This window comes from Amborella trichopoda, chromosome 13 (genome assembly GCF_054954075.1).
Source record: "Amborella trichopoda isolate Santa Cruz 75 chromosome 13, AtrichopodaSantaCruz75HAP2 v2.0, whole genome shotgun sequence".
NCBI classification, from domain to species: Eukaryota; Viridiplantae; Streptophyta; class Magnoliopsida; order Amborellales; family Amborellaceae; genus Amborella; species Amborella trichopoda.
The window spans coordinates 5,842,309-5,867,898 of record NC_142348.1 but is presented as its reverse complement, the minus strand read 5'-3'; the positions used below and the strand labels follow the sequence as shown (position 1 = coordinate 5,867,898).

Genomic DNA, 25,590 nt, shown 5'->3' with positions numbered 1-25,590 from the left:
ATGGACAAATATTATTGTATGAATGGTATAGCCCAAACAAAATGAAAGCAAATTGATATTCGTGATATGTCCATATTATTCACTTTTGCCTAGTTTTGTTTGAGTAGGCACTTCAATCAAGTGGTATTTTCCATAACTTTGAGTGCAATATGAGTGATCTTCCAACTAAAATAGGGTAAGTAGAAGTTTTGAGTACCTAAAGTGTGTCTAGGTGTGTCAATACTCAATACATGCCATGAACCATGGACACGTTTGTCCAATTTAGGTTTTCCTTCAGTTTGTTTAGTTATAACATTCATACAATTTGCTCTTAGCCGTAAATTTTCTACAGTTTCTCTCTTTTTGGTCACGAACAATAAATCATGGGCTAATTCAAAAACTTTGTGCAACATATCTATAAGCAATTCAAGAGCACCCAATAAGTTATGTCAATCATAAAACAATTGTCCTATTTTCTTCTATCATTCAATGCTGTGCCATCACCAAGTTCTCTTAGGATTTTCTTTTTTTTTTTGGGTCATATAACATGTAAATGATCCATGGTATATAAAAGAAAAAACAGTTTGCTTTTTAACCATCTTATTATATTTCACAAGGTCAGCCAACACACAATTACAAGTAGCAAATTTAAATCCAAAAAACCTAAATTCAGATACCAATAGCTGTCAACAATTCATTAATTTGAAATTGCACAGGCTACTTTACGCATGCAAATCAATTTCTATAAAACCCAATGAAATAGGATCAGATAAATAGACCAGATGAAGCACAAGATTAATCAACACAAATCAAATCACAAATAATCCATGAATGACTAAGCCTAGATACTTCTCCTTCTCATGCTCCATCAGTGTCTAATTTCAATTTCTTTGAGAACATAATACATAAATTGAAAAATGACAAGCAAGTCCACAACAACCAACTCTCTACTTTTGCACACAAGCAAGAAAAGTCGTTGATTTCAAATTGTGTAGAGAGATTTTGTGTTTGATGGCAGTAGCCACCTGATGTGCTACAGGGGAGAGAGGAGAAAGGAAAAAACTTTAAAGAAAGAAAATTCATATTTCACTTACTAAAAATTGACATTTGTAAACATGAATAACAAATAACCAAGGAGATCATTAACTATAGAAAAAGACCCTAGTAACCCAATTTAATGTTTGGAGTATAGATCTCACTTGACCAACAAAACAAAAGGAGCAGCGCTCTGTATCTACATCTGAAATGATGAAAAAAACTCCATAACAATCCATAATCCCCTTATTTTCCTAAAAAACCTAAGGCATGTTTGGCAGTTGGGTTCATCCAGAGCCTGATACAAACATAAAGCCCCCCAATAATTCAAAAATAAAAGATAACCAGACTTGTAACAACATGATTTAATATATGTGACACGCTACATTTTCAAAGACAGAGACAACATCAAACAAAAACAGGGTGTTATATCAAGCTACTCATCTGAAGTTCCAAATCAATTCATTTATACAAAGTCATAAAACAAAACTCAATCAATTAGTGAAAAACGAAAACACCCAAAACCCAAAAATAAACAAATAATACCCAAATTTTAAAATTAAGTACCAATCATCCATAAACGATAAAAACAAAATAAAAATTATACAAAAACATAAATTCAACAATTTGCACATCAACTATAAAATCCAATAATCGTTACCCAAAATCAAATTGAATGAATAACCAAATACTTTTGTATTCAAATGTACCTAAAAGGGAATCGACAGCTCTCATATTGGCAATTGGGTTATCCTGAATCAACACAGTGAAAGCTGCCACTTTATCAGCCCCTGTACCTGACCTTTGAGCAGTTGCTACCATTCTCATATCTCCACTCTTTTGAGAAGCTTGTTCATACTCAGCAACATATTGGCCCATTAATCTACCTCCAACCTCCCATTTCTCTTTAACCAATTCATCAGAAGGCTTTGTACCAATGCCTACACCTTCTTTGACAATTTTCGACTCCAATTTTGAAGCATCCACATACCATTGCCCCGATAAGGAGCTGGGTTTCATCAAAGGAAGCTTATTCTTAATTGGAGGCATAGCTTCTCTACTAATGACGGTCTCATTGTTTCGGTTTGATTTCTCTCCAAAAGCCCTAATTCCGTTTGGTTTTTTATCCTTCTTTGAAAAGTTGGCTTTCTGGTTAGAGTTTGAGGCAGTCGAGCTCCTCTTCTCCTCAGAGTTTGAGGCCCTAATTTCATTCTTTTTTGTGGATTTTGAAGGGGGCGAAGAACCAGAGGGCTTTATGGGACCAGTTTTCCGAAAGTCTGAATCATCGAAACCAGAGGAAATTGCAGACCCAAGACCAAGTTTTGAAGCGAACTCAGTCACCTCTGATCGAAGCTGATCGATATCTTCTCCTTTTCGAGTTTTTTTGGGTTTGGGTTCAGAGGTTAAAAGTTTGGAGATGGCCATGTTACAGAGAAGAAATCAGAGGTTTTTGGTGTGGATTTTAACAACGAAATCCAGCTTTGGAACCATTCGCGTACTCTCTCTCTCTAAAATCTGAGTGTCCCTATCTTATGGAACGTTTTCTTCAGCTATAGATACTGATTAGGGTTTTGGGTTCCAGTGAGAAGAAGACTGGTACAACTGTGCAATTCACGTCGGTTTAAAACTTTACGGTGTGTTTGGAACGACCGAGTAAGTGTATTTTTGTTTGCTGCAGATCATTAACCTATATAAAGGACGAGGGCTCTATGGGTCCTACGACTCGTATATGTAGCCCACTTTTTTATGTTATGTTTTTTATGGAATTTGGATCTAATTTTTTACCCCACTTCTTTATTCTATGCTTTATATGAAATTTGGATCTAATTTTTTAGATATATATATTTTCGAACATGGAGATCATTAAAAAAAACAAAAAATGAAAGCTAACAAATAATTTTTTGGAGATAATTTTTGAATGGTTAGATTTTATTCTTCTTGAAGGGACTGCAGTATTACATACATCTTTGTTATGGATGTTTGATACCTCGGCGGACACAAATGTACAATTGGGTCCCCCGACTCATAGACTACTTATTGTTTAAATCTTATTTTTGAATTATTCATCATCTTTCGTGTTACCTCATTGAAAGTCATATCTACATCTAAAATAAAAATTCATCTAAAGTGGCTTAGGATGTATTTCAAATCCTAAAACCGTCTCTAATATGGATTTTGGAAGGGGATTGCATTTGGATAAGACCTCATTTAGATTTCTTCTGTTTTAGGTAGGACTATAGTCAAGTTTTGGGTCAGCACCGATAAATTGAAAGCTCCTAAAGGCTACAGTGTTTATTCTCTTTATCTCTTATGAGAAAGGAAAATTGTTTCATGCAGGCTGGACCGCATGACTACATATGCAGTAAAAAAAAGTGTAAAGCATCTATCTTAAAGATGGATACAATTAAGTGCTCCATCTAAACACATTGAAAACTAACGGTCTAAATGTTTGCTTTCTAGAGTTATTTTTCATAGTTTTTAAAATTTATTTATTTTTTCATATTCATGATCTCCATATTAGAGATTACATATCCTTAAAAATTAAATCTAAAAATCCCCCAAAAATAGATTTATTAATAGACGCATTTCTATATATGCAGGCTTGGCCGCTTAGAAACTGGGTCCTATGAGAAATGCATGAGATGCAAAAGTACCCGCCTTTTAGTCCCTCATACTTCCCTTATGGTAAACACTACAATTTAGGTGATAGGGTAGACCTTCAAAGTCGGGGTAGGAATGGGTCGGTTCGGGTCTAAACCGACCTGACTAGGCCAAAGTTAGATCCATACTTGAAATGGACCTGGGTTTATAATAAAAAATATACGAAGATGATTTTACACATTTTATATGTATATATGTATATGTATATATGTAGATGTATATACATATGTATACATATAAAATATACAAATGTTTTTGTACTCATATATATTGGATCATTTCAAAAAATTCCTCATAATTTCATAAAATGGCTTGCTCACATGCATCAGAGATTTATTCACTAATATCCAAATAGTAAGTTGGAAAGGAATATCTAAACACTTACACATTTAGGGGTATTCTTTTGTTAAATTTTGGGGGGCACAATGAAAGTTGTCAATTGAAGGAAAAAATGCACACATGCCCTCCAATACACCATTTATTAGAGATCCTGTTTGTGAAATCGGCGACTGTGAAATCGGCGACTGTGTATTGATAGGGCCAAACTCTCAACAAGGAATTCGGGTATAGTAAAACCCAGATCAATGCATCTTGGCCTGATTCCACCCCCAAAAGTCCCCCTCCCCCCCTGAATATCTTGGGAAGGGGGGGGAGGTGGGGAGGAGGGGAGGGAGGGTGATTACTTTGATTAAAGCTTGTTTATCTAATCTCTCTATTTATCAAATGTCTATTTTGCATAGCTTGTTTATCTAATCTCCCCATTTATAAAATGTCTATTTTGCATATTCCCTTTTCGATGGCCAGAAAGATTGAGATGCTCATCATGAACTTTTTTTAGGGTTCTTTAGGGGACTCAAAAAAATTCCATCTTTTTAGATGGGATAGGGTGTATACACCAAAAGGGGAAGGTGATATGGGGATTAGGAAAATTAAGCTGGTTAATCAGGCTTTACTATGTAAATGATCTTGGAGAAGTCTAAATTTTAAGTATCAGCTTCGGATGTATTTGTATATCACAAAGGTGAGAGAGATATTTTGGAAGTGGATGTTAGAACAAATTTATACAGTCTTTTTTAAATGGGTTACAAGAAGTGTAGGGCGAAAGGGAGATGGATTGCTCTACCAATAGGCAGTTTGAAACTAAATTTTGATGAGAGTTCGCTTGGCAATCTAAGTCCAGCTAGGAGTTCTGAGGGATTGGAAAGGACAGGTTTTGTTTTCTTATGCTGAGCCTTTGGGAGAGAAAACCGCTAACCATGCTGAGTTTATGTCTCTTCTTCATGGTCTAAATTTTCTTGGTGCCGATTTTTTGGAATCGACTTGCATTATTGAAGGTGACTCCCTCAATGTTATCAATTGGTGTAAAGGGGAAAAGAAAGTATCATGAGAATTGCGATCGGTTTTGCTATAGATTTTGGATATGTCCAATTCTTTTTCTCCCTCATTTGTCCATGTTTATGGGGAAGGTAATGATTTCGCCGATAGTTTAGCAAGAAATGGTATGTTTTTCACATAGATTTTAGTCTCTAACCATGTAATTTTTTTTTAAAATCTAAATAATATTTGCTGACTTTCATCAAAAAAAAAAAAAATTGAAGGAAAATAACTTAGTTTGACTCTTAAAATGAATGGAACACCGCGTAGCCTTTTTTTAGGGTGCAATTTGTATAAAGCCTAGGCTCTAAACAATCAAATTAAAACCTACCTTAAAATAGTGTCGAGAAATGTGGTTTTAATACTGGAAATCTTTGTGATAGCCTTAAAATATATTTTTATATTTATTTATAAAGTTTAAAGCCTAAAAAATAATGTAGATTAACAGATCTATGAAAACTTGAACATTTTGAAAATTGACTGCTCAAAAATGCGTTACAAATTACAGTATTTCCAAAACTTGAAATCTATTTTTTTCTCATGTCCATGCATCTTGATGTCGAGATGATCAATTTGACAATATTGGGGCATCAAAACAACCTCTTCTAGTAAAATTTTTGAGGTAGGCTCTAATTTGTGTGTTTAGAGCCTCAGCTCTATATAAACTTATCCCTTTTTTTTAATAGGTAATTCAGCCAAATGAAACAATCTTAGAATACTACATGCCTAACAATGAGTAATTCAAAGTTTTATGACCAAATTCTTGGAATCAACAAACAACTTAATAGAAATGTATTATATGACTATTTATTTTTAATACCAAGAGATCACGATTACTATAGACCATTAGATGTGAAATTGAGTCTGTAGGAATGCATTAATGGGTATAAAGTCCAAACAACATTTCTCGATTGCTGTAACACACTTCAATGATTTTGATTTCACATCCAATTGTTAATAGTGATTGTGATCTCCTTGTCTTATAATAAACAATCCTAGAAATATACAATCCTCAAATTCTTTGCAATGAAGAGTAGGTATCCATATTGAAACAAGACACTGGGGTCCAGTAAAGAATGCCCATAAGCTACAATGGACCTAACTTTGCCATCCCTTTCTAATAAGAATGCCCAAAAGCTATGATAGCCCCAAATATTTAGATTATATCCAAATTAGTAAAGTGGGAGAGCATGAGACTATAAGCTACAACCAGGAAATTAAATTTGTAATTTCTGAAAAATGGTAAAATTTCAGTAACATTATATCCAAAATAGTAAAGTGGGAGAAAATGAGACTATAAGCTACAACCAGGAAATTAAATTTGTAGTTTCTGAAAATTGGTAATATTTCAGTAACTTTCATTCCAAAATAGCATCTAATTATACATGCTATATGTCCCCAAAAGTTGTCTCCCGCTTCCTACCTCTTCACTTTAACCTATCTCCAGTGCATATGCAATTGAAATAGAGATTCTAAGGTATCCAAATGTGCATGTTCACGCACATGCGCAAGCGCGCACACACATACAGAGAGAGAGAGAGGAGGAGAACAATTTCACATCCTAATGTGCGGGTGTATGCATCATCAAGCAATACTTTTGCCCTTACAAACTGATGTGATCCAACATCCCCACTTTTGTTTCCATTACCCCCTCATGCTTACACATTCCCATCATCTCAAAGCACCACATCCCCCCAGCAAACAAAATTTATGAAACCCAAGAAAACCCCAAAAGGGTTACACATTCCCACATAAACCATACCTCTTCAAAATTCCTACATTACCCTTACTAAGGCACAATCAGTTTACAAAAAGATTGTGTAACATGGGTCAATCACATTTCATCCCAAAAAAAATTATTAAAGAAAAAAACATGAATTAAGATCCTCCTCCATTCTTTGATGGAATTGGGAATTGGTCTTCAGGTTGGCGTTTCCAAAAATAATTGGTAGCTTCTAGCCATCCTGGATTGACCAAATGCTTCTTTCGCTGTATAGCCCAACGAGCCTTCTCAGTCCCTAAATCGAGCGAAACCACATGAGTTACTGCTTCATCGAGCTCTTTGGAGCATGATGCTCCAAGTTGTTCTGCTATCCTCCATAATGTTTGGTTCTCAACCGGGTAATTGGTTGGGAAAATTCGACTGAACACCAGCCTGCATCCCTTGAGAACCTCTGACTGAATGGTTTTCAACACCTGAAAGGAATCGGGGTTACATAATAGAAGAAGCTTATTTTTTAAGAAGAGATCATTTTATCTAAAATTTGTAGCCAAAATTTAGTACAACCATCGGAAAAAAAATCAGTGATTTTGGGAAAGTGTACCATTATCTGATGGATTTAAGAACAAAGTACATGGCAGTTATCAATGATCAATGAAATGACGGATATTTTCGTCAGATTAAGGAAGACCAAAGTACATGTCATGTTCTGGTGCACCCCACACTCCATCATTATCCATCTTTTCATTTAATGGGTCTCCACAGTCAATCAGATTAGGTATACATCCACCATATTTCAGACTCAAAATGGTAAAAAGTAACAATCTAATTTAACTACTAGCTTCACAGTTTTCTTTATTAGTTAACCATTTTTCCGTTGCTTAAAAAATTGGTATAAAAGTGTCTTCTCATGTCACATACAAAATTGAGTCCCTACATGACAGATTCTACAAACAAAATACCCTTGGTAAAACGTAACAATTTAATTTAACTACTAGCTTCACAGTTTTCTTTATTAGTTAACCATTTTTTCCTTGCTTAAAAAATTGGTATAAAAGTGTCTTCTCATGTCACATGCAAAATTGAGTCCCTACATGACAGATTCTACAAACAAAATACCCTTCCTAAATGGCTACGGTAATCATGATCAGTAGTCAAAAGATTGTCAGCTCGTCGTGGAGAGACCTTCACTACCCAAGGCATCAAGGTCTGAATTAGCTTCCCTCCATATGTTCTAATACTTTTTGCAAAGGCCTGAATCTCCTTGAACAAGCATGACGTAGGAATCCTTCCCACTGGCTCAATCAATGAAATTGCCGGAATGACCCTCAATGATTGCCTGTGGCCACTTGAATTCAAGGATGCAAATAAAATTTTGAGTTCTCAAAAAGAAACGTGGGAGAAGTATGGGGTGACCACCATGTGTAATCGATAATTTGATGAAGACTCTCAGGCATAGATTAATTTTTTTGCTAATTGTTGCGCACAGAAGCAAAGCTGGGTGCACAACTATAGATAGGCATTCGGAGTTTCATGTGATCGCCGTACACCAATGAAACCGAAAGCGAAGTTTTATAAGACAGCTGTAAGACCAGCTATGCTTTATGTGACATAATATTGGGCAGTCAATAAACAACACCATAGGATAAGTGTAGTTGAGATAAGGATATTAACATGGTTGAGTGGCAACACAAAAAAGGATAAGATTCGGAATGAATACATCCGAGGCAAATTAGGTGTGGCTTCAATAGGTGATAAAATGAGAAAAAAGTAGACTTAAGTGGGCTGGCCATGTGCAACATAGATCTAGCCGGTTAAGAGGGAAAATTTGGTTCAAGTGGAAGGCGCTAAAAAGGCAAAAGGAAGGCCCAAAAAAACATGGATGAAAGTAGTAAAAAAAGATATGGTGACTTAGGATCTGACTGAAGGTAGGGCTCTTGATAGAGTAAAGTGGCATAACAAAATTCATTTGGCCAATCCTAAATAGTTTGGATAAGGGTCGGATGATGATGGATTGTCCTTTAGGTACTTTTTTGTTTAAATCCATTGATAATTTAGATAAGTCACAAGGTGCAACTTACTTGTGTGGCTTGATGGATGATATTGTAGATTTTGTTAGGGAAAAGAATGTAGTACAGATTATTATTGACAATGATGCCAATTACTTTGCACTAGGGAAACTCTTGACTTTAAAGAGGAAGCATATGTTTTGGATTCCTTATGAAGCTCACTGTCTTGATTGTACTCAATGCTCAAGAAGGTAGAGGAGGCCGCCTATGCAGCCAGGGGCTCAAACCACCTAGGCAGTCGGAGGGCGCCCAAATACTTGGCATCCCTAGGAGCATTCTCTCTCTTTTATGGTTTCAATTTGTATAAAAAATTAATTTTAATGCCAAGCAATATGCAGTTTTGTAACAAAGTAATATTAATATCATGACTATGTGCATGTGTTATTGTGTAAATGTGCCACATGTGTGTTTTTTTAAGAAACGTACACTCTCTCTCTTCTAAAAATTAAAGAAGGGTATTTTACTAAATAAAAATAAAAGGATACTTTACTTTTTAAGAACTGTGCCAGGTACTTTACTTTTTTAATGAACAAAAATTAAAGAAAGGATACTTTTATTGAAAAATGATACTTCAAAAAAAAAATGATACTTTTTCTCTCTAAAATAAATGAATAGAAGTACAAACAATTAAAAATCTCTCATTCCCTAGACCTAATTCTCTCTCACTAAATAAACAAAAAAAAAATAAGGAGGTGGCACTAGGCGGGTGCCAAGACCCACCTGGACCCCTCCGCCTAGGCCACGCCTAGGCAGTTTGAGAAACAGGCTGCCTAGGCAGTTGGGCAGCCGAGTTTTTGTACATTGATTGTGCTTGAGGACATGGCAAAGACATCTACAATTAAGGGGGCAATCCCAAAAGCGAAGTTTGTCATTTGTTTGATCTATAGCCATACCCTAGTCCTAAGCATAATGAGATGGTCTACAAAAACAAGAGACCGTGAGAGCCTAGATTTGCCACGATATTTCTCACTCTTCAAAGCCTATGTAAAAAAAAAGATGGCTTATGGAGCATGTTCACTTCAACATGGTCAAGGGATCAAGATGAGAGAAAACCAAGAAAATTGTTCTTAACACGTCCCTTTGGACCCAATGCTACTAACAACCCTTCAGTGGAAGTTCTTCAGTTGGTGAATGGAGATGCAAAGCCCGCAATGGTCTACATAAATGAGGCCATGATTAGGGCAAATTTAAAGAATGATGAGACCAAATACAATCCCATAATTGAGATTGTAGATAGGAGATGAGATACCTCCATGCAACTGGGTACTTTTTGAATCCATCTCTTCATTATAAATAGCCTTTCATTGAATTGCATCATATAATAAATGGAGGATTCTAACTTCTAGATGGACTCGAGAGATTGGTCCCTAATTCTTCTATTCCAGATGAGGTCCAAAGCCATGTGCTGGTCAAGTTCAAGTGTCCATCCAAGAACTTTGGACATAATATCGCGATTTAGGAAAAAGACACCACACAGCTAGGTAACCAAAAAAAAATGCAAACTTTGAATTCTGAAGTTTGAATTTCACTAAAACATTGTTGACTTTAAAGTTACTTATTTACATTTTTATAATTGTAATATGCAGCTGAATTGGGGGCATAATATGGGAGCAAGACACTAAATCTCCGTCGTCCAGCTTTTTGAGTGTTGAGCCACATATGTAGCTCATCTGGTTGCGAGTGTTTAGAGCGCACTCAGAATGTCTCTTTATATGCTTAGTTTTCAATTTTCTAGAACCTGCGGGCACAAGCGAGTGGACAGTAGAACCACAATATGGGCGGGTGTTCGAGGGTGAGGACCTTACTTGGTTGGATTTTGAGCACGCTACGAGGGCTGGAGAAGAAGTAAGGCCTAGCATTAGATCATAAATTGAGAAGAATTGATCCACATCGGCATCGGTTCCAAAGATCGAGGAGGTTGACTCAAAGAATACAGAGCAGGAAAAGTGTATGCGGAGGAGAGCGATGATACTGATGATGACAACCCTCTAGCCTTGAGTTTGGATTGGTAGATGCATGTGATGATTAACACATGACTTATCTAATTCAGATTTGAGAGTTGAGAGTGGTCAAATTGACTCATTGACCTTGAGTGTACTTAATTTTATGTTTATATGTTAACGAACTTTGTTCTTTGGGTTTATGTTCAGGCTGGGATCTGAAGTTGTGGTCATTTTGAAGAATTTTTGGTCTTTATATGTTATGTTAAATTGTTAACTATTGTTATTGAATTGTTAATTGTTGTTATTATTAGGATGAAATGGATTGCTTTATTTTACAAGTAACACAACAAACTCTTTTACTCTTGCCCGACTATCAAACTATCAAGTGACTCAAGCATCTAATATATTAAAGAAAAATGCTATCAAGTGACTCAAGCATCAAATATATTAAAGAGAAGTACTAAACTGAAATTTCCACCATCATACATTTGTGTCTTTCTATGCGTTATTATATTTTGTGTCTTTTTCTAAGTTTTTAAATTTATTGACCACACAGTATGTGATAAGCCTGCCAGGGCCACGTCAATCACCATCCCACATGGGACCCTTAACCGCATCAAGTCTGCATCCCACATCTGATAACATTGGACACCACCATCCACTTCGCTGCCATCAATCTGGACCTCTTGGCGAGTTTGTGGGAGCTTGGAGTTTGTTCTTCCCTCCTAGGTCAATGGCTTAGAGGCTTTTCGCCTCTCCTCCCAAATCTTAAGCTTGATCTCCAGGTTATATGCGACCAAATTAACTTCATGAGGTATTTACATATCCGCCTTCTTCCCAATCAGGAATTTAACCATCGCATACTCTCTCCTGCATTTGTTTTCCAGTAAATTCTACAGAACTTTCCACAAACTTTTGCAGCCTCACAGAACACCTTAACCATCCAAATGTGAAGGGGGATCTCCATTGAAAGGATCCACACTCCATTTGATGGAATGAAGGGCTTTGTTTGGGATCCCATCTAGAGAGGAACACCAGAGAGACTCTGAACCCATCATTTCCCTTCACGAATTCTAGTAGCTTCTGCCTCTAGGCTTGACATTTTTTTTTTTTGAAGCTGCTGACTGTGCACTTTAGTTCTCAGAGAATGGTGACGTATTGAAGCTTATTTCAAGGGCCACTTAATTTTCCATTTTGGCTTTCAGTCAAAAGTCCATCTCTTCCAAAGTTTGTGGCAATGGCAAAAAGTTAATTGAAGCTTATTTCAAGCTTCACTTAATTTTCCATTTGGCTTTCAGTCAAAAGTCCATCTCTACTAAAGTTTGTGGCAATGGCGACAAGTTACCACTACATACTAATTGGCCAAATTGGGCAGAGATGCCCTTTTTCCTTGTGCAAATTTGTCAGATGCAAATTTGTCAGAAATGGAGCATAGTGAGAATTGCATTCCTATGAAATGGGAAGTCTACAGTGCTAGCAAACTTTTTCTTTATATTTTGCTCCCTAAAAAAGTATTCTTTAAAACAATCTGCTTTATATGAAAATAAAAATTAACAACTTTAACCATCAAGGGGTAACAGGAGTGGGTACCTTTCTTACATCACTTCCGTTGAAATCAGTTTCAACCTCCTGAAAGTATTAAAAAGAACAGAAAGCAATAGATCAATATTAGGGAAAATGTTAAAACAGTGCTTGGAGAACATGACTACATGCGAGTGCTCCAGAAAGTTCAAATCTCACGGGACCACCTGGAAAAGATTAAGGCACATGCTTGAACAGGTGCCATTCTGGTGGTTCCAACTTTTTATTCATCGCCATCCATCATATCATTGAATAGTGATGACCCCAAAGAATTATTGACAACATCCCTTCGCCAAAAGAAGACAATATACTTTCCTCTAACTAGTAAAAGAACACAAGAAACTTCTATGGAGCAGCAAACCTGGTAATAGAACATCTGGTGTATATGCTTGAGAACGTTAAGAATACTGGCTAGCATGCCATCTGATTCGCTTTCATCTCTCTTCAATTCAGACAAGGACTTGTAATGAACGTTAAACTGTCGACAACTAGAAGAGAAAAAATGGTATCTCTCCATCAAAACCAGGTTTTCTTTATGCTTGTGCCACACCTACAATATGTCATTTGTCTCAGAGAACAAATCATGTGTCATTGCCAAGTTTCAGAACTGAAGTATTCATCTCGAATTCAAGTGAATATGTACTCCTTTTCACCCAATCTTTCAAAATACAAATTTTGAAATGATTACATAATAAATCCATTCCTAAGCAAATATTTGTAGACAAGGCATGTTTCATCAGCCATACAAAAGTAAGAAACCTTCATCATCATCATCTGAGCCTTATCCTAACTGTTTGGAGTCAAATAAAAGTAAGAAACCTAAACTTTTATTTTTATTTTTATTTTATTTTTGGTGGGGGGAAGAAGAAGAAAAAAGAGAAGAAAAAGAGATGGGGGAGGGAGGGTTAGCAGATTTCCAGTCAATTTCCACCAAAATATACGTGCGAAAATTGTAAATTTTTTCTTTCTTAGTTGATTAGAAGCATCAAAAGATATTATCATCATCATCATCATCACAGCCTTTTCCCAACTATTTGAGGTCGGCTACACGAATCCTGATTTGTCAATCTGCTCTATCAGGGGCCATACCCTTAGTGAGACCATAAATCCCGATATATTTTTCTCACTGCTTCCAACCATGTCCTTTTAGGCCTAACCCTTGCCTTTTTTTAGCCTTCTACTTGAACCAACTCACATCTCCAAACAAGTGTTGTACTAGGTCTGCGCTGCACATGCCCAGCCCAGCTAAATCTATTTTCTCTCATCTTATTGCCTATTGGAGCCACACCTAAGTTTTCCCGAATGTATTCATTTTGAATTCTACAATAACTTTTTTTTTAACAGTATGCACTAAATGTTTCTATGCAACGTGTATAGAGCTCAAAAGTATAATATACATAAACAAGATGTATCATGCATGTAACTTCACCGTTTTTTTAGTTCTTGAATATGTTCATGTACAAAACATTCCTACACAACTGATGCTATAAATATTAGGTAAAAGAGCAACATATATATGCCATAAAAATAAAACAGGGAAAAGGTCGGGTGACTTTCTCCATTCTCTGCATAGCAGAACTTAAAGTGTGCTTCTAATTGGCAAGAGCATATCTCGATCTGGACTAGTCAAGACAAATCAGACCAAACCTTCAAGCAATGCCTGTATTTGTGCCTTTTTACTTTGGATAATGGTTGCTTATCATTAAAGTGAAAAAAACCTACATATTTGGTCTCCTTGTATTATGATTAGAGGGCAATCACATCACCTGCCATCAATCCAATTGGATAAAGGAGCCTCTCCAGTCTAAAGTGCAAGGAAATGTACACTTGCTGGAAGATTCTTATAGTGTATCGTAGAAAATGAATGATACAGGATGATCACTGAAAGTGCATTACAAAGTCAATTGAAGTCTATAACAAGTGTCTGTCATACATAGAATAATTGTCACATTCAGGACAAACAACTATGCCATAACATTATATTTTAGATCAACGTAAGACAATTGAAACTAATATACAAGTATATAAATAGTTATTCATTTGATGCTTAGGGAAGTTGCAAGTACATTTTCTTGCAAAGCTGTAATGGGCAACACAACAAAATAAATAGGCCATGTCAAGCCATTCAAAACAAAATATAAATTCAAATATCCTTTTGTGGATAGGCTTCTGCATGGGTTTTCTAAATTGATAGGTTCTAGATAAAAAAGGTTTTCCTTGTAGATATAGCTTTGACCATAGTTGCCAGAATCTCCCAACCTACATGGCGATCCCGCTCCCTAATCTAGCTCCGGTGCTCGGGAAAAGTGATCTCAAGGGATATCGATTTTTGAATTTTGGGACTCGATTCTGACTAGTACATGTCTCGATTCCCACTATAGAGACCAAAATAACAACCAAACTGATGATCTTTTTTATCTGTAGTCAGCTAGTAATGCAACTATTTGCATTGCTTGAAGGCTATAAATAAAGATATCCCTAGTTTAAAGAGTACATATAATCCCAAACTACATATACTCTTTTTAAGGTTAGAAGCAGGATCTCCCAATGGTTAGGATCGAGGTAGGGATCCAGACCCCTAACATTTGGGATCCGTCACATATGCATTGTACCGATGACAATCCAACCATAGCGATCTTCTAGCCTTTCATGATCCCCCACTGCCTCTCCCAGTCCTAACAACTATGGCTCTGACACGATCTAAAATCCCCTCAAGGCCCATGATTCCCACATTATTTTGGTGCTTTAACCAGTGCCGTCTGTAACATAACATAGAGGCATCCATTTATAATACAACATCATACATAAATGAAATTAGCAAGCTCTTATGAGCACTACATAAGGGAGAAGAATGCTCCAAATGAATTCAACTAGGGATTAATATGCTTAGCTGGAGAACAGTTATACTTTTTTTTTTTTTTTTGACCAGGGTTACATGTGTAAAAGAACATTTATACATGTTTGAAGCTTTTAAATGTCCACAAAGAGAATAATGTTCTCTAAATGATGAAAACAACACTCTAAATGGATTTGTTGACTAAGAAACTTTGTACAAATTCCCCAATGTAGATGGAACAGGAAGAGTTCATATGCTTCGATGGGAAAGTATAGCAATGCCAAACAAGTAATAAACGGAAGATATCAAGCATTTCATTGAAAAATGAGAACAAATCATAAATTGCACAACCTTTAGAGATTATTACACTTAAACAAACTTATATTGTACAAGCTTTAGTGACAATTGCACTTACATGTTCTGTGTCGTCAAGAATCACTACAGCACATTCTGATCCCAATACAACATCAAGGCCCTTTTGATGCCTCACAGTACTGTCACCCTGTGAAATAACTCTAGAACCAAAGTACACTCCACTAGGATCAAGAAGTTTGGCCATTTCCAAGGCATATGCACGCTCTCCCATGGTATAGACATACATCTCAAACATAGTATTTGCTTCCTTCAAAAACGTACGGACAAACGGCCGCAGCTTTGTGAGCATGTGCAAGGGCTCCAATTTGAATAGAGTGCCACTAGTATCACCTAAAATTGGAAAGACAGCAGGTAGAAAGCCATGCAAAGATCAGTATTTCTCATTGCAACATATTAGGTACGGAAGTGACTTATCCACAAATAAAGGAATGAAGCATGGTAAAAATGTTTTCTACTATTGATAGGAAATAAAGTTGAAAAGGAGTTGAGCATTAGTATGTATAATCTTCAGCCTGCAAAAAAACATGTTCCCAGTTACAAAGCTTGTGTTTCCGATTCATTAAGTAATAGGTTGTGTTACACTGAACTAGGCAGCTAACATTGTCATACAACATTTAATGAACAGAAATGACAAAATGCTATTCTTTTTTTTCTGATAGTTAACAAATGTTTCATTAATGTATAAAGGCATTTCATTATTTGAAAACTACATAAACTATGACAAGTTCACAAGAGGCAATGGGCACATTGGAGGATGATACTTTGCAAGCCTAAGCATATTGGTCACCTAAGTAACTGTTTGGAGCTTTGAAGCAACATTCTTGTTTATGCCTAACAGATTTGCATGCTGATGCGGCCCACTTGTTCATGTGCTAAACATTTCTGTGGAACTAGAATATTTGCATGTGGAACCACTAAATTAATTGAATAGTGTTAGGTGTAGCACACTCTCATGTTCAACCGATTCGATTCGGCCTACTTGTTCATGTGCTAAGCAATTCTGTGGAACTAGAATATTTGCAGGTGGAACCACAAAATTACTTGAACGGCATTAGGTGTAGTACACTCTCATGTTTAACCGATTCAAAACAGTACATTAAATTCACTCATGCTTTAACTTGTAGTGAGCCAAACGAATTAAATAGAGCAGGAGTCTCTTTTTTAACACTTTAAAACCAAAATATGAAACAGGCCAATCATCATCATCATCGTCAAAGCCTTTTCCGGCCAATATATTTTAAACATGAATCAAAGTTCATATGGCAATAGTAAGCCAATAAACTCAAGCATAAACCTTAGGCATCCAAAATAGTTCACAAGAAATATATTCCAACCATAATCATTCTTTCCAGATATTAACACCCACAACCAACAATTTAGAAACAGAAAACAGGGAACAAAAATTATGTCATACCATTAGATGAGCTTGTTTCTTTATTCAAATATGTTGCATTGAGATAGGCTTCTTCCTCAGGTGAGACATCCACAAGCCGAGTTGAATTGAGTAAAGTATGATCCAAATCCAAAACTAGGTAAAGTTTCCGTCTACGATAAAGGTTTTTTAAATCAGTTGCCCGTAAGCGTGCAACTTCCTCAGCACCAAGTTTTAGATCCTGCAATCGAGGACAAGTTTCCATATGAATTGAAAGAATATATTACAAACAAATAGTTCAAAACATAACTTTACATATTTCCATGTCAAAAAAAACTTTACTTATTTATTTGGTATGGTTTTGATATCCAATATGTATGAAGGGCTTGAAGGGTCCAAAACTTGTTCCTCATACCCTACTCTTCGTCTCACGCTACATTGGCCTTGCTGCCTCGCTGAAACCATCACTCTGCTCTAAGGACTTGAGAGATTTGACCCTTCTTATGGCTCCCTCCTCGAAAAGGTAGGGAATTCCCAAAATGCAATTTTGTGGGCTTCTATGATAACCCAGTGCCCATGGAGGTCAGGGCACAACCACATTTTTAACGAGGCCAATGCAGCTATTGACACCCTGGCCGAGAACACTGCTAGTGGCAACACAAGGAGATAGCCTCTTTTGAGTGCTAAACTCATGGGGATCCCTCCCCTCGTTTTTTTCCGGACATGAGGACTCCACCTTGTTTGGTTTGTTAGTTTTCTTGTAGTACTTGACCACCTGACCTGTGGGTTGCCTAGTTTACTTAGTATTACCCTAATGGTGGGGTGCCCTTTTTGTGACTGTATAATGATACTAAATTAATGGACAGTCAACCTTTTAAAAGAAAAATATATTTCCATAAGAAATGGAATTATCTAATAAAATTTAATAAATTAATAGGACATATACCCTCATTGAACTCAATGGCAATGTCAGGCAGAATTCCTCTACAAAGACAACATACAACTAGGAAAATAGAAGTCCCAAATCTGCCCTTGTCTAACAAAGAATACCTTATGTATGTAATTGAATGCAACCGCAGTTTCCTTTCTAGCCACAGTTTCATCATCCTTTTGTTCACCACACCGAATACACATGTCTTTATAAAATCCTGGATGAGGAGGGCAAACTTTCTCACTAGTAGATTCCTTGAAATTATCTGTGAAAAGTATGGCATTGAGTATGGCTATTTGTCAAACTATCAAAAAGAAAAAAGACAGAAGCATGTCAAGTTGGACGCCATCTCCAACATCTACCAATAGTATAAATAGATAAGTTACTAGGCAATAAATAGTTTACATAGTCCATCTGTCAGCAGAAACCCTAAGCAATGAATTGCCTCTTGGGTTAGATTGGAGCACCTAATTCACCCTGGTTGGCATTTGATGACTGCGATTCCTTTATTTCTTCATCTTCACATATTTTTGGCCTTTTTATTCTGCAGTTTTATATACAAAGTCAATATCCCCAAAGAGATAATAGTGGTGATAAGATAATTATGGATTCTATGAATCTGTCATGATGCCCATCATCATAGTCCATGTTGAAGGAATGCATCTAAGCACTCAATCAACTTAGAATACCCCATATTTGCAATAGAGATTCAAAGTTAGTAGACATAAAAAGAATAAGTGAATGACATAGAAACCCTACACAATGGATAAGTTTGAAAAATATCAACCCATTACCAGCAAGTAGTCCAAGAAAACAATTGACCCATTCACCAATAGATCCATTTCTACAGGCACATAATTTGAACAAATGCCTTTAAATTTCTATCCTTGTTTTCGCAAAGTATGCATCATACAGGAAGACATGATGAGGCAATTCCAGTACAGCCAGCAGGTTTCTATTACATTAGAAAGAATATAGCCAAATTGAACCTTAATAGGATAGATCTATCACTTATGTAAGGGTACAATTTAAAACTGGACAGAAATGTCTTTCTAACAAGAGGGATGGCATATAAAGATTACTACGACATAATATACCATATCTACAAACCCTTGAAATACCCCTCAGTTTAATGCACAGATGTCAATTATGTACAGTTCACCCAAAATGACTTGCATTGCAACCATTCCTTTCAAGTGCCTCTGTGAGCAGTTCAGCAAATTAATCTTCACATTTATTTTTACGAAGAGTCTTCATATTTTACATTGCTTTTGACTATATTTATAAGGCACTTTCTTCATAGTGTAAAGGAATTTCACCTCAATGGTCATTCTCGATAGAGAACTGGATTTGAAACGATATACATGGCCATTTGGTTATTGCAATCTATTATCATAAGAAGAGTAATTTGTTTTTATATTCCCAGATCCAACTCTTGTTTGTTGCAATGGAAACAAAAAAACAAATTTTCTTGCAACGTTTTTGCCAACTTCAATAGTGCACCACCCATTCTGCACTCATTTCTGTAAACTAATGTGCTTATGGCCTAACTCCTTATGACTTGCTTCAATATTCTACCATCCAGGTTTTGTCCTACCTACATATTAATGCCTATATTATTTTCTGAAGAACATAGTTCTAGAGAACTCTTAGCCTTGGGCCACGAAGTATATGCTTGAATTCCTATTTCACATAAATTGCTGTCAAGAAAATTGGTTGTCACCTACTCATTCTTGGGAGAGTTACTATAAGGGCTTTCTTTGTCAACCAGTAGGTAACTATAGCAATATCATTAGTATCAGTTCAACTCATTGAATAAATGTATGATCTGAGTATGAACGTAAAAACCAGTAAGTTCAAGAGTCAAACAATGGAATAATCAGCTTACCAGGAAAAGATGGACTATTCAAGTAACAAAACTGCAGCTACAAATAGAACACTGCAGTAGTACGTTTTATCTCAGGGGTATAACATTCAGCATCACAATCTTACTCAAAATTCATACTGCATAATCAAGTGCATAAATGATGCAAATTGCATCGAGGCTTGCAAGAATTAAACTGATTGACACACTTTTTTTTTTTTTTTTAAACTTTGATTTTAGGGATATGGGTAGGTTTTTTATCTTTTATTGAATGAAGGGGTTAAAAAGAGTTTTATTAATTGTCTTGGGTAGTTAGGAAGTTTTATGTTATTTTTGGGTGAACGTGATCCTTTCCTTAATAATTGGGATAAGCTTAGATTTATGTAGAGTGCTTTATTTGTGGGAAAGTTAGTCAGTTTAGGAAAGGTAATATGAGGGGAAGTCAAGTGATGCCACATTCCTCTATTGTTGGATGGGCAACCAGTGAATAGTAGAGAGAGAGAGAGAGAGATGTGGTGTTGGGAGAGGGATCCTAGAAAAGTGGATCTAAGGAGAGAGAAAATAGGAGAGTTAGAGATTGAGTACATAGGTGGTACGAAATTTAGAAAGGAAGGGAAATATTTCTTAAAAGTTTTGTAGTGGGATAGAACGATGTACATCTTTTCAACTCGTTTAGTCTAGATCTACGGAAACGCGCCTTGACTGACGGGCTTGTTCTTTTAATTTATTTTACTTTTCATTGCTTGTACAAAAAGGAAGGGGGACGCCCCATTGAGGGAGACTTGGATATTTTGTAGAGATTTTTTATGAATGAAGAAATAGAGTTTTTTCTTCCGATGGCTTGATTTACAGCTATATTAACTTCTTTAAGATCGTAAGAAGGCTGGATTTAATTTCCCGGGCTCCTTTCGCATCATTTGGTATCAGAGCATGGTTTGAAAAGGGTTAGTGACTTCAACGGATGGTCGTGGAGGTCGCAACCATATGAATGCCTAGCATGACCAAATACACAAGAATATCGACAACTTGACAGAGATGGTTGAAAAGTTGTTGCAAAAAGAAAGATTGCAACAACGCACATCAAACAAGATGAGATCTACGATGTTAGATCCATATTGAGCGAGTTCTAGTGGAGATCGACGTAGATCAAAGCACGAGTCTGAGTGGGAACGGCCTGGTGTAATGCTTGATCACACTTATGGGTTCGATGCATGACGGCATCGACGGGAGCATGAATGCAGAGAAAAGTTGGGTAACCGACAACGCCAAAGCCAATGTCAATGTCATTGGCAAAAAAAGAATTTTCCTACATCTAGATCGACCCCCAAATCCGGATCATCCCAAGTTAGGAAACCAACGCTCCAACTCGGGGAGTTGTTGTCCCTACGACAAAACCTGAGCATCACACAAATAAACAAAGAAAGGTATGTGATTTCATGGTAAATGAAAATCCTATGTTTTCCACTAGAGAGGTTGATGCTTTGAAAGACACAAAGTGTCCTAAATCTAATGAGAAAAGAGTAGATGTAATTGTAGATCAATTTGATGAAAAAAAAGAGATAATTAGGGATATGCCCAGTACTTTTATTGATGAAAATATGGAGGATTCTAAGTCTGATAATGAAGAAATTTTGCATTGTACTGATCAGAAGGAAATGTTAACTTTTAACATTATTTCTGTTAAAGACAATGTTCAATTTTCAAATGATTCCTTCCGTGTGAATATGAAAGAGCAACCTGACTACAATAAAATGGGATTTGGGATTGGATGAGAAAACCAAGATAGTGGTTTTTTATCAGACATGAACTATCTTCGTTGCCAATAAGTGATGAGACTCCACTTTAAAGAGGAGGGTGTGGCTCGATTCTCTATTCAGCAACTTATTACGGAAAAGGTTGATGATATCCAGATTGTAGTGGATGATGTGGGTAATGTTGGTGCCGGTGGTAAAATTTATGTGTGCGCATTGGAGTTGTCTAGTAGAGGTGATGAGAATGTTGGTACGAACATGGTGAATTGTGATTAGTTGTCTGTTCTGAAAAAGCCTAACCATGATGTGTGGAATGGTTATGATAAATTTGGATGGTTTGGTCGTTTATTGGAACCATTTCATAATTGGTGTGAAATCTTTGAAGTATGGTTTCAACAACATCATTTTGTGTGGCATCTGCTGATTACTGTTGTTGATTTGGGATTTTCAAGAGATGTGGGGATGACAATTTGCAGTGGGAGTATGTTGATGTTTAGTCAATGCACTAGAATTAGATTTGATGTTAATTACCAAGAAAAAAAACCTCCTAGTCAAGTACGAAAACCATCTGATGGCATTTGGCTCATGAAAGAAGTTATCAAATTGTTTGAGAGTTTTATTAAAAGAGTGAATGATGTTATTATGCGTGCACAAGAAGATATGAGTCATCTCTTTGTCAGCTTTGTTGGAACTGAACAAATCTTATATGGCCCCTACAAGTGAAGGGACTGGTTTTGCAATCAAAGTCTTCATGTCCATGGGAAATAACATGAAAAGTGCTTATGTAGAGATTGAGAAAATTATTGCAAGAGACAATGATCTTGCTACTGTGGAGATAACATCTCCATGTGCCACGCATGTTTTGAAATTTTCTCTTGATGTGTTAAAATTTTCCCTTGGGGAGGATTGTCAGCTTAGGCACAATCGTATGAATTTTAAGCATCTACATTTTGGTTGCGATGTGAATGGGAAGGGTTTATTGGATGTGTGCTTAAAGCCTTTGGTGCTAAACTGCAAAATATTTGTGCACATGCCAGTTGTATGGTTGGAGAATGCATGGAAGTTATTGATGCTAACTTTCAAGGGGGGACTATAGAAACTCACACAGTTTCTCCCTGTTATTATTCTCCACAAAACATGGGTTTAATAATTGTGAAAACCAAAGATGGTCATGTGATTTTTATGGTATCGTTGCAGGGAAAATCTATTCTAGAAATTCCACAAGGGAATTCACCCCTTAACAAGCTTGCTAAGACAATTGATGTGATAGTTGGCTACACAGGCTTTAGCAAAACCATGTCAACTACCTTAGAAGTTGCATGCCTTGATAGTAATGTTTGCCTCATGGGAATGGGATACAATGAAATGACGAGGCTCATGTCAAATCTACAATAGGAGTTGCAACCTTCTAAGCAAATTGATAAAAATACAACTCAAGGCATGGTTATCACAAGAGTTACAAACAAAGAAGAAGCCTCAGATGAAGAAAGCTGGTTGGAATAAAGATGTTTCTTTCATAGGGAATCAATTGGCAGATAGAATTAGTCAAAGAGCATATTCCGTGCGCCCATATTTGAATGTGTTTGGGTGTTTGTCCAGGAATTGGCTAGGTGGATGGAGAACTTCTTCATTCTTTAGAGTGTTCAATCTCATGCCTGAACATTTGCGTGGAGATGTTGGACTTCACCATCAGCTAAGGGAAGTCGATGATGTCGCAGCAAAACTCGAGACGAGTTTTTCTTCCAACCCAAGAAGTATGATGCAAATAGCATCGAGGCTTGCAAGAATTAAACTGATTGACACATTTTTTATTTTAAACTTTGATTTTTAAGGATATGGGTAAGTTTTTTCTATCTTTTATTGAGTGAAGGGATTCAAAGGAGTTTTATTAATTGTCTTGGGTAGTTAAGAAGTTTTATGTTATTTTTGGGTAAACGTGATCCTTTCCTTAATAGTTGGGATAAGCTTAGATTTAGAGTGCTTTATTTGTGGGGAAGTTAGTCGGTTTAGGAAACGTAGTATGAGGGGAAGCCACGTGATGCCACATTCCTCTATTGTATGGATGGGCAACTAAATGAATCGTAGAGAGAGAGAGAGACGTGGTGTTGGGAGAGGGATTCTAAAAAAGTGGATTGAGGAGAGAGAAAATAGGAGAGTTAGAGATTGAGTACATAAGTAGTACGAAATGTAGAAAGGAGGGAAAATATTTCTTAAAAGTTTTGTAGTGGGATAGAAAGATGTATATCTTTTCAATTTTATTTTGTTTTATTTTTCATTGCTTGTATAAAAAGGAAAGGGGACGCCCTATTGAGGGAGACTTCGATATTTTATAGAGATTTTTTATGAATGAAGAAATAGAGTTTCTTCTTCCCATGGTTTGATTTACAGCCATATTATTCCTCCATTATTGTTAAATTTTTGCTTCTTTAAGATCGAAAGAAGGCCGGATTTAATTTTCCGAACTCCTTTTGCATCAATAAACATCAAAGCAACCCCTTTTGTCTTTCAAGGAAAAGGAATAAAAGCACAAAGTATAGTAGGTTTTAACAGAGCACTACAATATTCATCACCTCGATTTTTTTCGAAATCGCAATGCATTTGCAAATGAACAAACACCAAAACAACCAATGCCCTCATTCATGGATATGGAACAAAACCACATAAATAAACAAGATGAAGTCCCCCATAAATGGGACTCAAAAATAAGGAAATTTTTACCTACCCAAAAAAGTCCAGGAGAATATGAAAGAAACTCACAAAAATACCTCTCTAGTTCAATTTCCTCATAGTCCGTACTATCCCAAACCGCTGATCTCTCAGAGACAGATTCTGAAGTAATCTCATCCAAAATATCTTCATCTCTCTCAGGTGATTCACCAGAAGAATTTGATAGCAAATCAGTCTCAAGCAATGAGGCAAAATCATCACTACTTGATGAGTGAACAGGAGACTCAGCTGCCAAACTCATGGCCGAAAAAACCCCAACACTATCGCATACTGCACCATAAATGCAGCAAATATTCAATTTCACCCAACTAATTACTCGCTAATATTGTTCTCCGATATTATGTAACTAATGAGTAATTATTCTCCAAATCATATAATACTTACACTTTACATGTGATAAACAATCAATATTTGATTGATTATACTTTCAAATTGCCAATCTAAAGTGACTTAAGATAAAGGAATTTTAGCTGATAAGCAATCATCTTTTACGTCGAAAAATTATCAATCAATTACTAAGGTACAATATAGTCCTCTGATAAACTACTGAAAACAACAAAATGAGGAAATTTTAACTGTTAATGTCACTGCAAGAAAATTAATTTTCAATTTATGTCTTAAGTTTTTCCAAGATTGCAGCTATATGCTTAGCATACTACCTCTCAAAAAGAAATAATCAATCTTAAGCGCATTTCCTTCTCCATTTTATTATAGGCAGCAAATATCTTCATTTTCAAACTCAATGGAAAGAGCTCATAACACGGGTTTTAATGTACTGTCAAATCAGGGCATCTATATGTAAAGCCATGGAGTTCAAAACTTCAAATCAAAAAATTTACAAAAACCGAAAAAAACTGAGAAACAGACCAAAAAACTATTAACCAGCAAAATTAGCGTCTAGCATTCAATTGGAGAACCAAAGAAAAATAATAATAACAGAAAAAAAGGGGAGAAAGAACAAATACCTAACCCTAGTTGCATTAAAAAAGAAAAAGAGATATAGAAAAAGATTTACCGCGATCAAGCGATATTCAGGAACAAAAACTTCAATTTTTAGGGCACGCAAATTCACTTTTCAATCCTGAAACTTTAGATTAAAACAATTGTAAGGTGAAACAAAGCATGCTTGTCTACTATTGAAACAGCATAGCATGCCCGCACGAAACCTCACCGTCCAGTAAGATGTAAGGATTGCAGGACAGCGATTTGTAGAGAGAGAAAGCTAGAGAGCAATTGCAGAGAGAGGGAAACCTAGAGAGAGAAACTGTGAGAGAAATGGGAGAGAGGAACAGGACTTACTGCTTCTATCAGTAGGCTCGTTGCTGTCCGTCAGGAGAGCGGGAAAGGATCACACGGTTTGCATGCGTTGAGC

At 36.3% G+C, this 25,590-nt stretch overlaps 2 protein-coding genes across 20 annotated transcripts in view; both read right to left on the bottom strand.

Annotated features, from left to right (window-relative positions):
- Positions 1 to 2,614, bottom strand: part of EDA25 (CCAAT-binding factor) — a 34,553-nt gene extending 31,939 nt beyond the window's left edge. For both annotated transcript variants that reach the window (XM_006838023.4, XM_088856501.1), the window contains exon 1: positions 1,725 to 2,614. In XM_006838023.4, the coding sequence (XP_006838086.1) occupies positions 1,725 to 2,439 (715 nt within the window). In that variant the 5' untranslated portion in view covers positions 2,440 to 2,614. The remainder of the gene's footprint in view (positions 1 to 1,724) is intronic.
- A 3,987-nt stretch (positions 2,615 to 6,601) lies between these two features.
- Positions 6,602 to 25,590, bottom strand: LOC18428725 (RNA polymerase II C-terminal domain phosphatase-like 4). Of its 18 annotated transcripts, none has more exons than XM_088856504.1 (10): positions 25,390 to 25,590; positions 25,234 to 25,305; positions 24,257 to 24,488; positions 18,344 to 18,420; positions 17,996 to 18,141; positions 16,988 to 17,186; positions 15,614 to 15,903; positions 12,724 to 12,912; positions 12,372 to 12,410; positions 6,602 to 7,245 (listed from the first exon to the last, which is right to left on the bottom strand). In XM_088856504.1, the coding sequence occupies exons 3-10, from the start codon at positions 24,457 to 24,459 to the stop codon at positions 6,928 to 6,930; spliced, it is 1,461 nt and encodes a 486-aa protein (XP_088712630.1). In that variant the 5' UTR covers positions 24,460 to 24,488; positions 25,234 to 25,305; positions 25,390 to 25,590; the 3' UTR covers positions 6,602 to 6,927. The 18 variants fall into 18 exon arrangements, with proteins under 18 accessions (XP_088712630.1, XP_088712629.1, XP_088712638.1 ...); XM_088856503.1 differs by having other exon boundaries at positions 25,234 to 25,299; XM_088856512.1 differs by having other exon boundaries at positions 18,282 to 18,420; positions 25,518 to 25,590.

Excerpts from the sequence above, each read along its gene's own strand:
- LOC18428725 (XM_088856504.1), bottom strand. The coding sequence starts at position 24,459 with ATGAGTTTGGCAGCTGAGTCTCCTGTTCACTCATCAAGTAGTGATGAT. Across the intron at positions 17,187-17,995 it reads CATTCAATTACATACATAAG|GATCTAAAACTTGGTGCTGA; the intron begins GTATTCTTTGTT and ends CCTCGATTGCAG. Across the intron at positions 7,246-12,371 it reads ACGGAAGTGATGTAAGAAAG|GTGTTGAAAACCATTCAGTC; the intron begins GTACCCACTCCT and ends GATTCCTTTCAG.